This window comes from Oncorhynchus kisutch, linkage group LG1, assembly GCF_002021735.2.
Source record: "Oncorhynchus kisutch isolate 150728-3 linkage group LG1, Okis_V2, whole genome shotgun sequence".
Lineage (NCBI taxonomy): Eukaryota > Metazoa > Chordata > Actinopteri > Salmoniformes > Salmonidae > Oncorhynchus > Oncorhynchus kisutch.
Genome location: NC_034174.2, coordinates 53,106,164 through 53,119,487, shown reverse-complemented (window position 1 = coordinate 53,119,487; position 13,324 = coordinate 53,106,164). Strand labels below are relative to the sequence as shown.

General features: G+C 41.3%; 1 protein-coding gene across 2 annotated transcripts; it reads right to left on the bottom strand.

Annotated features, from left to right (window-relative positions):
* Window positions 1–851: 851 nt before the first annotated feature.
* On the bottom strand, window positions 852–10,235 carry tgm5l (transglutaminase 5, like). Of its 2 annotated transcripts, none has more exons than XM_020483611.2 (15): window positions 10,206–10,235; window positions 9,466–9,645; window positions 9,043–9,276; window positions 8,527–8,645; window positions 8,151–8,279; window positions 7,545–7,722; window positions 7,187–7,322; window positions 6,901–7,004; window positions 6,360–6,599; window positions 3,952–3,984; window positions 3,792–3,821; window positions 3,417–3,626; window positions 2,980–3,137; window positions 2,590–2,726; window positions 852–1,860 (listed from the first exon to the last, which is right to left on the bottom strand). In XM_020483611.2, the coding sequence occupies exons 1-15, from the start codon at window positions 10,210–10,212 to the stop codon at window positions 1,707–1,709; spliced, it is 2,049 nt and encodes a 682-aa protein (XP_020339200.1). In that variant the 5' UTR covers window positions 10,213–10,235; the 3' UTR covers window positions 852–1,706. The 2 variants fall into 2 exon arrangements, with proteins under 2 accessions (XP_020339200.1, XP_031682878.1); XM_031827018.1 differs by having other exon boundaries at window positions 3,952–3,981.
* Between the last annotated feature and the right edge of the window lie 3,089 nt (window positions 10,236–13,324).

The following is a 13,324-nucleotide window of genomic DNA, read 5'->3' as shown; positions in this document are numbered from 1 at the left end:
ATTTGGTTTGGTCAGGGTGTGATTTGGGTGGGCATTCAATGTTCTGTTTTCTATGTTTTGGTATTTCTATGTTTTGGCCGGGTATGGTTCTCAATCAGGGACAGCTGTCTATCGTTGTCTCTGATTGGGAATCATACTTAGGCAGCCTTTTTCCCTTTTGTCATTGTAGGAAGTTGTCTTTGTTAGGGGCACTATAGCCCTTGTAAGCTTTGCGGTCGTTTTTGTAATTTCTTGTTTTGTTGGCGACATTTTACTAAATAAAAGAAAATGTACGCTCACAACGCTGCACCTTGGTCTTCCTTGAACGACAGCCGTGACACTCATTTTGTATCACATTCCAATGATAAAACTAGGGGGTTTCAAAAATGATTAGTTCAACTGATTCGTTCTGGCGGCGGGTCTGCAATAATTGTTGCCAAATGTGCTTCCACCAAATATTAACTCTGGTGTGTGATGACCATACACAAGGCATGTTATTATTATTCATTTAGAAAATGTGGAGCAGGTTGTGTAGATCTGTAGGAAAAACAACTAATTTAATACCTTATTTAGATAAAAAAAATGTAAGGCAGCAAAATATGACAACTGTGCAAGGGTATGTAGATTTTCAGTAGGCACTGTAGGCCTATCAAGATACCTTATCACTGTTTATGAAGTCCTTCCGTTTCAACCTTTTGTCTTTATGTGACTATGTTTTTCTCATATTTAGATTTTTTCCATTTAACAAATATAATTTACAACTTTGGTCCACTGTCTCAATGTTTTTCATCTCACAGCAAGTTTCTAGTGAGTGGGCAATCCTTGTTTTTAAATAGGTCTGGAGACAGGAAAACACACACTGAGGTTGCGTTGTAGTATGGGTTTATTTTTTGATGAGGGTTTTTGATTTTCCCAGTATTTTTCTACTGCTGCATGTGGGATAAGATATTATAATTTCGCCACATTTTCTCCAGTAAATTGATGTCAAGCTACTGTGAGGGTATTTGAGTTAGAAACAATTAACAAATAATGTTTTTCAACCATCTACAGAAGGGCTAGCTATGCACTATAGTTTTGGGGTTTTAGCCAGGAGAGTACACAGGAAGAGTCCAAATACTGACTAGCTGATGTGGTTATGGTAAAAAAAAGTGTTTAAAAAATATTTATAACATATGACTGTATTAAAATACCTGTGTTGTAGAAATACTAAGAAGATATTGAGGGAATGAGGATGTGGTTTCAATTATTGAAAATAAATCTGTCTTTAAGTGATCTACAATACAAGACAATGATGAAGACTTCAACTTGTAAGCTTTGTCACTCAGAATTCATTTATCTGATTTGTATACAGATTTGTATAAAAAGTGGTTTCATTTGATAAAAACTAAATTCAATAGACTTGAAACAAACTAAATGAAACAAACTCCAGAAACCTTAACTTGTTCACAGGCCAATGTCAATTGACTAATTAAACCTCATTTTATGTAAAGTCATAAGTGACTATTCATGTAGTGATTACCAATCATACATTAAAATACAAAATAAATACATCTATATCATAAACATCAAACAACAAAGAAAGTTATTATGAGAACGAAAGTAATACATGTTTTAGTTAAAAAAAATACATAAATATAAATGATAGATATAATACTTAAGTTGTACATGGAATTCCTACCTTAAATACAATTATATTCATTAGCACCACCTGAATCATTGCAAAATGACTAAGCTGACTTCACAGAGATCATTCTGTAGCCTACAATTTTTGCAGAGTTGTTTTTGAGGACTAGAGTAGCCTGCAACATTTTTTTCCCCACCATCCTCGGAATGAAACTGAAGCTCCTCTCCATAGTGCACCCTGGCTTAAACAGTTGAATCCTGCAAGATAGGAAGGCATTTTTATGTTAGGTATTTGTCTGAATGACGCAACATACGAATTGACAAGACTGGTTATCCATGTGAAGGTTAGGGGAATGGGGAATAAAGGGGTAGTTCACCCTGTAAGCAGTCTATGGACAAGATAAGACACTGGCAGCAATCCAGGCTTTGGTTTTGTTTACCTCTTTCCATGTCAATAGACCGCTTAAGGATACGGAAATCAATATGTCTTTTTGTAATTTGAGTGAACTGTCCCTTTGAATCTAGTGAAGTTCATCTACTGCGTAACATCTCATAATGAACATGTTGAAGTGCAAAGAGTTTACAGAATGTGGTTTTGCCTCTAAATCTTGTAAAGTTCCCCTGTGGATATCACTCACATTGCCATGGCTCATATTGCCATGGCACCAAGTAACCATGTACAGCATAGTTACAGCCTTTATATAAGAGTTTCAATTGTTTCTCCAAATGATCTTATACTGGCGTATAGTGCCATGGAAGTTTATACAGTGTTACGTTCTGTCCTTGACTAACCATACAAATGTTTAAGGACTTATACCGTACGACAATGCCACTCCTTGTGTTTACACATGCTTTTGCCAATACTCAATGGAATCCACATTTTTGTTGTTGTTAGCAGTTGCCAACACTGCCTTCCGTCACTCCTTATGTAAGAAATGAGACGCCAAAGAAGGAAACACATTGAACACGAAAAGAACATGTCCTTACCTTGAGTGCATTTCCCCCTTGATCAAACCAGAGCCAGTCACGGTTAGTAGGCCACTCACAGGTACAGAGAAGGTGTTGCAGAAGACTACGAGGGCAGTGTGCTCCTTGTGTAGCATGACGGAGTCTTCATCTGCAATCTAAAGAATATAAGGTTAAAGCGATGTCCTTCGTCTGCACACATAGTACACAGGATGTTATCAACCCATTTGTTTAGGTATAAAACAAGTAATGGACCTATTTCACATAGCACATCACTGTCTAAACATAGCTATATTGTTTAGTCTAGGACTTAATTGCATTGAGTGTTGACGCAAGATGTGTAACGGACGTTCAAAGACCCCGTGTGAAGTTAATTTGGTGTGTAGAGACGTTCTGAAGAGATGCCTGTACCTGTATGGAGAGTTGAGGGCTGGTGATGTTGAACTCCTCTGAGGCCAAGACTCTCTCCTGAGTGAACTCGTCCTCCATGACCACAGCCAGGTTGACCAAGTCATCTCCCATCAGAGACTCATACTGGGCATGGTCGATCAGGTGATGAATGACCTTAGCTGGAGGGAGGGCGAGGGAGAGGAAGAAAGAGTGAGGGGGGAACAAATTAGTGAATACATGAGGTAGGTTCAACAAAATGGTATGGTGTCCCTGAAATGTTCCATATGACCAAAGACAGAATTTGAAGGGAAAGTACTACTTTTAAGTGGTATAGAAGATATGTCAAGAAATACAACACATTTCATATATCTGTATGGAGGGAGTACAGTATCTTTAGGGTGCTAACCATATGACATTATGCGCTAATATTAACGTTAGCGATGCGTTAAGGTTCCTACCTTCATGCGGCGCTATCCGGACGACGTTGTGGACCTCCCAGAAGGTGCCCGAGGGACTACGGTTGTACTTCTTGGTCTGAGCGTTGACATGCTCCCTCAGCACCTTGGGGATGCTGTCCGTGTTGGTGACCATGACTGTGAAGGTTATGTTTTCCCCAGCCACAGGCACTTTAAGGAGGCTCAGAGACACTGAGAGGCCCCGGGTTGACCCTAATGAGACACATATGAATGGCACATTAAATGAAGCGTATTATGTCAATGACTCAAAGAAGTGTAAGATGTCAATTACTCAATTAAATGTATGATGTCAATGAAATTTGTGGACAGATGGAATACAGACAGAACCATATAGAAGATCAAGTAATCAACACTCACCTCGCTTATGTGTTGATTCTCCTGAAAATGCTAGAGAGAAAAAAAATCTTGTTAGACATTTGGAAATAGGAATAGGAATTTGCTTGTAATAAATACTTTTGAATAGTGATATTTTTTTCATACACTGAATGAATAATGTAGCTAGTAAGTTAGCACTTACTTGCACTCTTTGATCTGTGTAAGGACATGGCTGCTGCATATGAAACAAAAATGGATTTAGACATAAAGACGATCGTTACAGTATGAACACAATGCTGTGACATTGAGACTCAAAAGAGATCACTATACTTGAACCAACATTCACAATCATTTTATGGATTCATAACAACCAATCAAAGGCCACTTTACTCATAGTATAGAGAGGTAGTGTAGGGTTATGGTAAATCCCTTTATATACCACATATATATACAGTAAATATACATACATATATATATATATACACATACAGACAGACAGTGTATTCGGAAAGTATTCAGACCACTTCACTTTTTCCACATTTTGTTACCTTACAGCCTTAATCTAAAATGGATTAAATATTTTTCCCCCTCATTAATCTACACACAATACCCCATAATGACAAAAAAAAAAAAAAAAAAAATTGTTTAAAATAAAAAAACTAAATATTTGATTTACATAAGTATTCAGACACTTTGCTATGATACTCAAAATTTAGCTCAGGTACATTCTGTTTCCATTGATCATCCTTGAGATGTTTCTTCAACTTCATTGGAGTCCACCTGTGGTAAATTCAATTGATTGGACATGCTTTGGAAAGGCACACACCTGTCTATATAAGATCCCACAGTAGACAGTGCATGTCAGAGCAAAAACCAAGTCATGAGGTCAAAGGAATTGTCCGTAGAGCTCCGAGACAGTATTGTGTCAAGGTACAGATCTGGGGAAAGGTACCAAAACATTTCTACAGTATTGAAGGTCCCCAAGAACACAGTGGCCTCCATCATTCTTAAATGGAAGCATTTTGGAACCACAAAGGCTCTTCCTAGAGCTGGATTCCTGGCCAAACTGAACAATCTTGGTCAAGGAGAGACCAAGAACCTAATGGTCACTCTGACAGAGCTCCAGAGTTCCTCTGTGGAGATGGGAGAACCTTCCAAAAGGACAACCATTTCTGCAGCACTCCACCAATCAGGCCTTTATGGTAGAGATTCCAGATGGAAGCCACTCCTCAGTGAAAGGCACATGACAGCCCGCTTGGAATTTGCAAAAAGGCACCTAAAGGACTGTCAGACCATGAGAAACAGGATTTTCTGGTCTGATGAAACCAAGTTGGAACTATTTGGCCTGAATGCCAAGCATCAGGTCTGGAGGAAACCAGGCACTGCTCATCACCTGGCCAATACCATCCCGACGGTGAAGCATGTTTTTCAGCTGCAGGGACTGGCAGACCATCGAGTGAAAGATTAACGGAGCAAAGTACAGGGAGATCCTTTATGAAAACCTGCTCCAGAGCACTCAGGACCTCAGACTGGGGCGAAGGTTCACCTTCCAACAGGACAACAACCCTAAGCACACAGCCAAGACAACACAGGAGTGGTTTCGGGACAAGACTCTGAATGTCCTTGAGTGGCCATGCAAAGAGCCTGGACTTGAACTCGATCTAACATTTCTGGAGAGACCTGAAAATAGCTGTGCAGCAATGCTCCCGATCCAACCTGAAGAGCTTGAGAGGATCTGCATAGAAGAATGGGAGAAACTCCCCAAATAGAGGTGTGCCAAGCTTGTAGCGTCATACCCAAGAAGACTCGCTGCTGTAATCGCTGCCAAAGGTCCTTCAACACAGTACTGAGTAAAGGGTCTGAATACTTATGTAAATGTAATAATTCCGTTTTTCTAGATACCTGTTTTTGCTTTGTCATTATGGGGTATTGTGTGTAGATTGATGAGGGAAAAAAATGATTTAGTACATTTTAAAGGCTGTATCGCAAACAAAATGTGGAAAAAGAGCCTCCCGGGTGGTGCAGTGGTCTAAGGCACTGCATCGCAGTGCTAGCTGTGCTACCAGAGACTCTGGGTTCGCGTCCAGGCTCTGTCGCAGCCGGCCGCGACCAGGAGGTCCGTGGGGCGACGCACAATTGGCCTAGCGCCGTCTGGATTAGGGAGGGTTTGGCCGGTAGGGATATCCTTGTCTCATCGCGCACTAGCGACTCCTTCGGGTTTGGATGCGTTCTGTTAAAGAAGCTGTGCGGCTTGGTTGGGTTGTGTTTCGGAGGACGCATGGCTTTCGACCTTCGTCTCTCCCGAGCCCGTACGGGAGTTGTAGCGATGAGACAAGATAGTAACTACTAACAATTGGATACCACAAAATGATGGACAAAAGGGGGTAAAAATATATATATATATATTTTTAAATGTGGAAAAAGTGAAGTGGTCTGAATACTTTCTGAATGCACTGTATTTATATATGTATATACGTGTGTGTGTGTGTGTATGGTGTGTCTTCATAGTCTACAAATAGTTTATTAACGCTTATTCACGATAGTTACTACAAAGTCTTACCGATTTGATATTAGCATTTGATTCATGGCATCATTTCCTGTTCGACTCACCTTTGGTGGGTTTGTAGTTCCCTGTGATGTTCTGGGGCCTTGGTGAGCCTATGGTCTGGGTGACGATGAGGGAACCAACTCTCTCTGTGTCTGTGCTGGAACTCAGCACCTGGCCTCGCTTCACAATGACCGTGTGGACGTCAGCATTCACCTCAGCATACACAAAGGGGATGTCGTAGACCAGGTCCACACGCCGGTCTCTGATAGCCTTCACTGGGGCTGGGCCACAGCAGAAGATTCCTAGGAGGGGGAAATATATGGTGGAGCTTTAGACCTAGAAGCAATAGTAGCCATACTCTTTGATTGATTCCAGTCTGGATGATATAGAATGTGTCATAAAAATAATATAAACAGGTAATAGACATATATTTAAAAAAATGTCTGGTTATCAGTGTCGGTGGCTTGTGACTGTGACAAGTGCAGTGTCTGAATATCATAAAAAACTAAAATAATAGTTTTTTGTTATTTATGAATGGACTTCCAGTTTTATTTAATCTAACTTGTATTATGGAGTTTCTATTTAGTCTGTTTCGACTCTGACCTCCGCTCCTCTCCTGCGGGGTTGGATCCAAAACCTGCCATCCGTCAAATCCTGCACCCAGGTCTGGCCGGGTCATCCAACACTCCACCCATACATGGAAATTCCTGAAATGGAGGACAAAAAAGCACATTTTAATACCAAAGACTGATTTATTTTTACATGCAATTACTTCCATGTTACTTAAAATACTTCTTGCTATCATATAATCTACTTTCATATTATTTCATCGACAAATAATATTTCATATTCACGGTGTGGTAATGCTGTAGACTAGATATCTGCTTACCATATGCTGTCTTTACTGTGAGGTAGTTTCTTGCCCGTCTCAGAGTAAAACTCCTCGATGACCAGGTTGCCGTTGGTGTCATGGGCTGAGTTGAAGTTGGTGATGACACGGGATGGAATACCAAGGGCTCTCATGACTAGGAAGAGATAGAAATACAAGGATGAAGAATTTGTCAATGATTTGACCAATGATTTTCTAACTCTTTATATTCCTAACATAAATTAGACACTCTTGTTCAAATATTCCATTACGATGGTGCCATGATGAACTTGTACAGAAATTCAGCTGGGAGTGATATTATTCCATATGCATTGATAAAACATTTTTACAATACATACATTTCCAACATATTCATTACCTGTGCACATCACAGCAGCAAACACCCAGCACTGGCCGTACATCACTGGGCTGAACTTGGACTTGGCCCACTGTCTCAAAATATCTGCACTTCCTGTCCACTTGGAGGGGTTCACCCCGTTCTTGAAATCGCCCGACCAGTTCCCTCTCAGGACTCCTCGGTCGTCCTCGCAGTTGATCTGACAGAGAATGACACAATTATCTACCCAATGTTCCCTCTAGGGATCAACCATGTTTATTCTGTAACCATTTATTTGACATTTCTTAAATACCTTGTAACAAGGTACTTACACGGGATTTTTTTCTAGTCCAAAAATTAAGTACAAAGTACCATTTATTCAATTCAGAGTGAAATCATTTAAGAAAGGTTAACATGGTAAGATGAAACAATATTTTTTAATGGCCTCATCACGTAACCTCACTTCACCCCTCATTGCTTGAACTGAAATATAAACACATTGTGTAAGTGTATTATGAGTATTATAGACTGCCAGACATTTCAAGCCAGGACCTGTTTTGTGAGCTCCAGAGGTCTTATTATAATTTCCACACATAAAGCATGAGAGACTAATTTACTATCTGAGGGATCTGAGGCATTGTCACTCACCATGGCAGACACCACCCTACTGAGGTAGATAGGATCGGAGTGGCCTAGGTAGTCCTTCTGCAAGTTCCTGCCGTGCTGCGGGCTGACCTGGAGCAGCTTCAGACAAATATCCAAAATCTCTGGCTCATACTGCATAGAGAGAAACAAAATTGAATATTTATTTATTTACTTTTTTCATCTATGTTATAAATTTTTCATTTCTGTAATTATTTTGTCAACTTATGTCATTATTTATTCATTTATGGAATAGATTTTTAATTTATTCCTTTATTTATCTTTAATCATATATGTCATGTCCAGCCTTTTTGTAGACGTCTCTGGAAAATGCAGTAAATGGTATCGTAAAATGTTTTGAAGCTGGTCAGGAGATGCTCACCTGATCGAACGACCAAGGTCTTGATTCAAGGTTTTTAGGGGTCCCCATGTACAATAAACCAGAGTCATTATTTACATATTCCTCTCTCTGGTCTTCAAAGGGAATGTACACTGCGTCCTCTGGAGGGAGAACACTTTGATTACTTTAACATGTTTGTATCTTATATAATTCGTACTTACTTTGAGAATGGATCGATGTAGAAATGTGCCAATATGAACCCTTACCTCTCCACCGCAAAAACTGAGGTTTTGTGGATTTTGAGGATTCAAAATAGCTGCCATGCATCACCAACGTTATCACACTTAGTAAAGCACTTTTGATGAAAGGCATTATCATGTCCAGAAATCTTATTATCCTATCTAACCAAGATTAAATTTGCATTAGACTCAAGGACAATCTGTGTTGGGACTCACTTCTATATTGCCATGAAGCAAAATGGACTTGACCCCAAACCCGGCTACAATCAATACATTTAATCATAGGAGCGGGTTTAAGTCGTTCTGTAGATTAACTCACCGCTGCACCAGGGGTTGCAAAGGAGAACAAAGTCTCCCACCACGTAGCCCTTCTGACCGTGCTGTGTGAGCACGTGGAGCTGAACACTGTAGCGCCCTATGGAGGAAGAGGCAGGGCTGGATATGTACAGAGAGGGAGAGTTGGGGTTCAGGCCTTTGGGGGTGAAGTAGGCACTCCATCGGGAGGGGGATCCCTGCTTGGAGAAGGTGACGGGGAACTCTGCGTACAGCCGACCTGTTGGGAAGAAGGAATTAATATGGGTCAGATAACGCAATGCTCACCACCACTATTGTCTCCTTAATCCTCATGAATGGGTATACTTAAGCTTTCTACAGAGTTAAATACATCATCCATGCTCTGACAAATGTCCTAACCAATTATTGACAAACAAATATGACTTGAACAGTATGTATCACAGTGTACCTAGGAGGATTCTGAACATCAGGGTGTCGGTGTGTGGGTTGAAGGCTCGTCCCTTCAGGAGCAGGGTGATTTTGAAGGGTGCTCCTCTCCGCACCACCAGGGTTTTAGAGCTGAACCCCTGGGTATAGTGGCTCTCATGGTTGCCCTGAAGTTCCAGGTTGACATATTGGATTCTCAATTCTGGAGGGAAAGAAACACACTGGGCGTTTGTCAATGGAATACTGAAGACTTTAATGCGAGTCAAATGCAGAGATCGGAAACTACATCAAAATGCGGAAATACCAAGATGTTCCTTTTTGCTATTCAATAAGATATCTAATCTGAAGTCAATTTTGCTTAGCAGTGCTAATAACACATTTAACAATTCCATCTAGAAAAATAAGGATTTTTCTTCTTTTTTTTTTTTTTTACAGATAATTAAATCATTCAGTTGTGATAATAAAATCATTCAGATTTACACTAGCATCATTTCAAGCACTATAAAAGCATACTGTTTTAATTGTGGTGTCAAGAGCTCACGGGTGTGCAGTGTTGAATTGCCTCGAAAGTGTTATTGCGGATTGACCATATGACCACAAAACTACAGTTTGACAGCTGAGTAAATCTGAGTTGTGATATAACCCACCAAAGAATCAATCATACCACTAAACTTGTAATGTCACAGGACAACAAATTGAGTAGTCTAAAAAATAGTCATAAGACATAGCCTATCGATAAGCATAACAAAAGCAGTATCTCACCTTCCATCTGTGTGTGCTCCGGTTCGAAAGGCTCACTGTTTTAGTGATATGGGGAACACTTTCCATCTCTACCTATTTAAACAGTCTCCTCTGCCCCACCCACTGGAGTGTCTGAAGAATTACTGTACTGGGTGTTTGCAAGCGGATTAACTGGTTTCACCTATGATCACTGACAGGTTTTTAATCTGACTTATAACCTTTATGTGATCGCCTAGGGAAAGAGTTGTACAATAGTCAATGACATAGGTGTGTTCGTGCGCAGATGTCTTACCAACGTGCATGTTTAGAATGTGAGTGACTAACAGGATCAACCCACTCAAAAGGTACAGTACATCCCAGATAGCAAGATATGTCCCCTGCATGCTATTTTCCGCTGGCACAACGCCCAAGGCTATACATTCGAGTTAGCCACTCAAGACATGATTTGCATTTCTGGCTGGTAGCCCCCATTCAGAGGACCACTATAAGCCCTTGGCAGACCGCTTTTGAATCTCTGGTATTAAGCCTCCGCTCAGAGGACAGCTATTTAGCCATGAATTCATTTGAAAGGTAATAGCAAGGAATTTCTCTCATCTCAAATTCGGCTTGCCACCCTCTGCCTACTATAGCCAGCCAGAGGCTGCAAGCTGTTTTCTTGTTTCCATAAATACCTTGTATTTGTTGTGATTTTATTTAGATTTCATTTATTTGCCAATTTAAAAACACAATACAACCACACATGGGGACATAATCCATTACAGATTACACAAAAAGTGATAGGCCTACATCTAAACATTTACAGTTTAAGTTAATGATAAAATTATTATGTCCAATAATAGCCTACATTTTTACCATTTATTTCATATAGGCTACTACTAAACTGCCTCACCCACTTGAAGAAAAATGTTAATCACAATGTGGCGGCACTTCTTAAACACACAGAAGAAATAGCTACCATCCTACATGGTCATCACTAGTTACCACACCCACAAAGTCATAAACCCCACCTATTTCTACAACTATACTGAACAAAAATATAAACCAACATAACAATTTCTAAGATTTTACAGTGTTACAGTTCACATAAGGAAATCAGCCAATTGCCCACTGACAAAGAAATTATCCGTCTATAATTTTAATGGTAGGTTTATTTGAACAGTGAGAGACAGAACAAAAAAATCCAGAAAAACACATCAAAAATGTTATAAATTGATTTGCATTTTAATGAGGGAAATAAGTATTTGACCCCTCTCGAATCAGAAAGATTTCTGGTTCCCAAGTGTCTTTTATACAGGTAACGAGCTGAGATTAGGAGCACTCTCCTAAAGGGAGTGCTACTAATTTCAGCTGGTTACCTGTATAAAAGACACCTGTCCACAGAAGCAATCAATCAGATTCCAAACTCTCCACCATGGCCAAGATCAAAGAGCTCTCCAAGGATGTCAGGGACAGGATTGTAGACCTACACAAGGCTGGAATGGGCTACAAATCAAATCAAATGTATTTATATAGCCCTTCGTACATCAGCTGATATCTCAAAGTGCTGTACAGAAACCCAGCCTAAAACCCCAAACAGCAAGCAATGCAGGTGTAGAAGCACGGTGGCTAGGAAAAACTCCCTAGAAAGGCCAATACCTAGGAAGAAACCTAGAGAGGAACCAGGCTATGTGGGGTGGCCAGTCCTCTTCTGGCTGTGCCGGGTGGAGATTATAACAGAACATGGCCAAGATGTTCAAATGTTCATAAATGACCAGCATGGTCGAATAATAATAAGGCAGAACAGTTGAAACTGGAGCAGCAGCACAGTCAGGTGGAAGTTGAAACTGGAGCAGCAGCATGGCCAGGTGGACTGGGGACAGCAAGGAGTCATCATGTCAGGTAGTCCTGGGGCATGGTCCTAGGGCTCAGGTCAGTTGAAACTGGAACAGCAGCATGGCCAGGTGGACTGGGGACAGCAAGGAGTCATCATGTCAGGTAGTCCTGGGGCATGGTCCTAGGGCTCAGGTCCTCCGAGAGAGAGAAAGAAAGAGAGAGAAGGAGAGAATTAGAGAACGCACACTTAGATTCACACAGGACACCGAATAGGACAGGAGAAGTACTCCAGATATAACAAACTGACCCCAGCCCCCCGACACAAACTACTGCAGCATAAATACTGGAGGCTGAGACAGGAGGGGTTAGGAGACACTGTGGCCCCATCCGAGGACACCCCCGGACAGGGCCAAACAGGAAGGATAAGACCATCGCCAAGCAGTTTGGTGAGAAGGTGACAACAGTTGGTGCGATTATTCGCAAATAGAAGAAACACAAATGAACTGTAAATCTCCCTCGGCCTGGTGCTCCATTCAAGATCTCACCTCGTGGAGTTGCAATGATCATGAGAACGGTGAGGAATCAGCCCAGAACTACAGGGGAGGATCTTGTCAATGATCTCAAGGCAGCTGGGACCATAGTCACCAAGAAAACAATTGGTAACACACTACTCCGTGAAGGACTGAAATCCTGCAGCGCCCGCAAGTTCCCCCTGCCCATCTGAAGTCTGCCAATGAACATCTGAATGATTCAGAGCACAACTGGGTGAAAGTGTTGTGGTCAGATGAGACCAAAATGGAGCTCTTTGGCATCAACTCAACTCGCCGTGTTTGGAGGAGGAGGAATGCCGCCTATGACCCCAAGAACACCATCCCCACCGTCAAACATGGAGGTGGAAACATTATGCTTTGGGGGTGTTTTTCTGCTAAGGGGACAGGACAACATCACCGCATCAAATGGACGATGGCCGGGGCCATGTACTGTCAAATCTTGGGTGAGAACCTCCTTCCCTCAGCCAGGGCATTGAAAATGGGTCGTGGATGGGCATTCCAGCATGACAATGACCCAAAACACACGGCCAAGGCAACAAAGGAGTGTCTCAAGAAGAAGCACATTAAGGTCCTGGAGTGGCCTAACCAGTCTCCAGACCTTAATCCCATAGAAAATCTGTGGAGGGAGCTGAAGGTTCGAGTTGTCAAACGTCAGCCTCGAAACCTTAATGACTTGGAGTGGGACAAAATCCCTCCCGAGATGTGTGCAAACCTGGTGGCCAACTACAAGAAACTTCTGACCTCTGTGATTGCCAACAAGAGTTTTGCCAACAAGGG

Bases quoted from the DNA above. Each gene is read 5' to 3' on its own strand.
- tgm5l (XM_020483611.2), bottom strand. The intron at 9,277-9,465 runs GTACACTGTGAT...TCTTCCCAACAG, and splicing joins GATGTTCAGAATCCTCCTAG to GTCGGCTGTACGCAGAGTTC. The intron at 6,600-6,900 runs GTCAGAGTCGAA...TCCCCCTCCTAG, and splicing joins CCCGCAGGAGAGGAGCGGAG to GAATCTTCTGCTGTGGCCCA.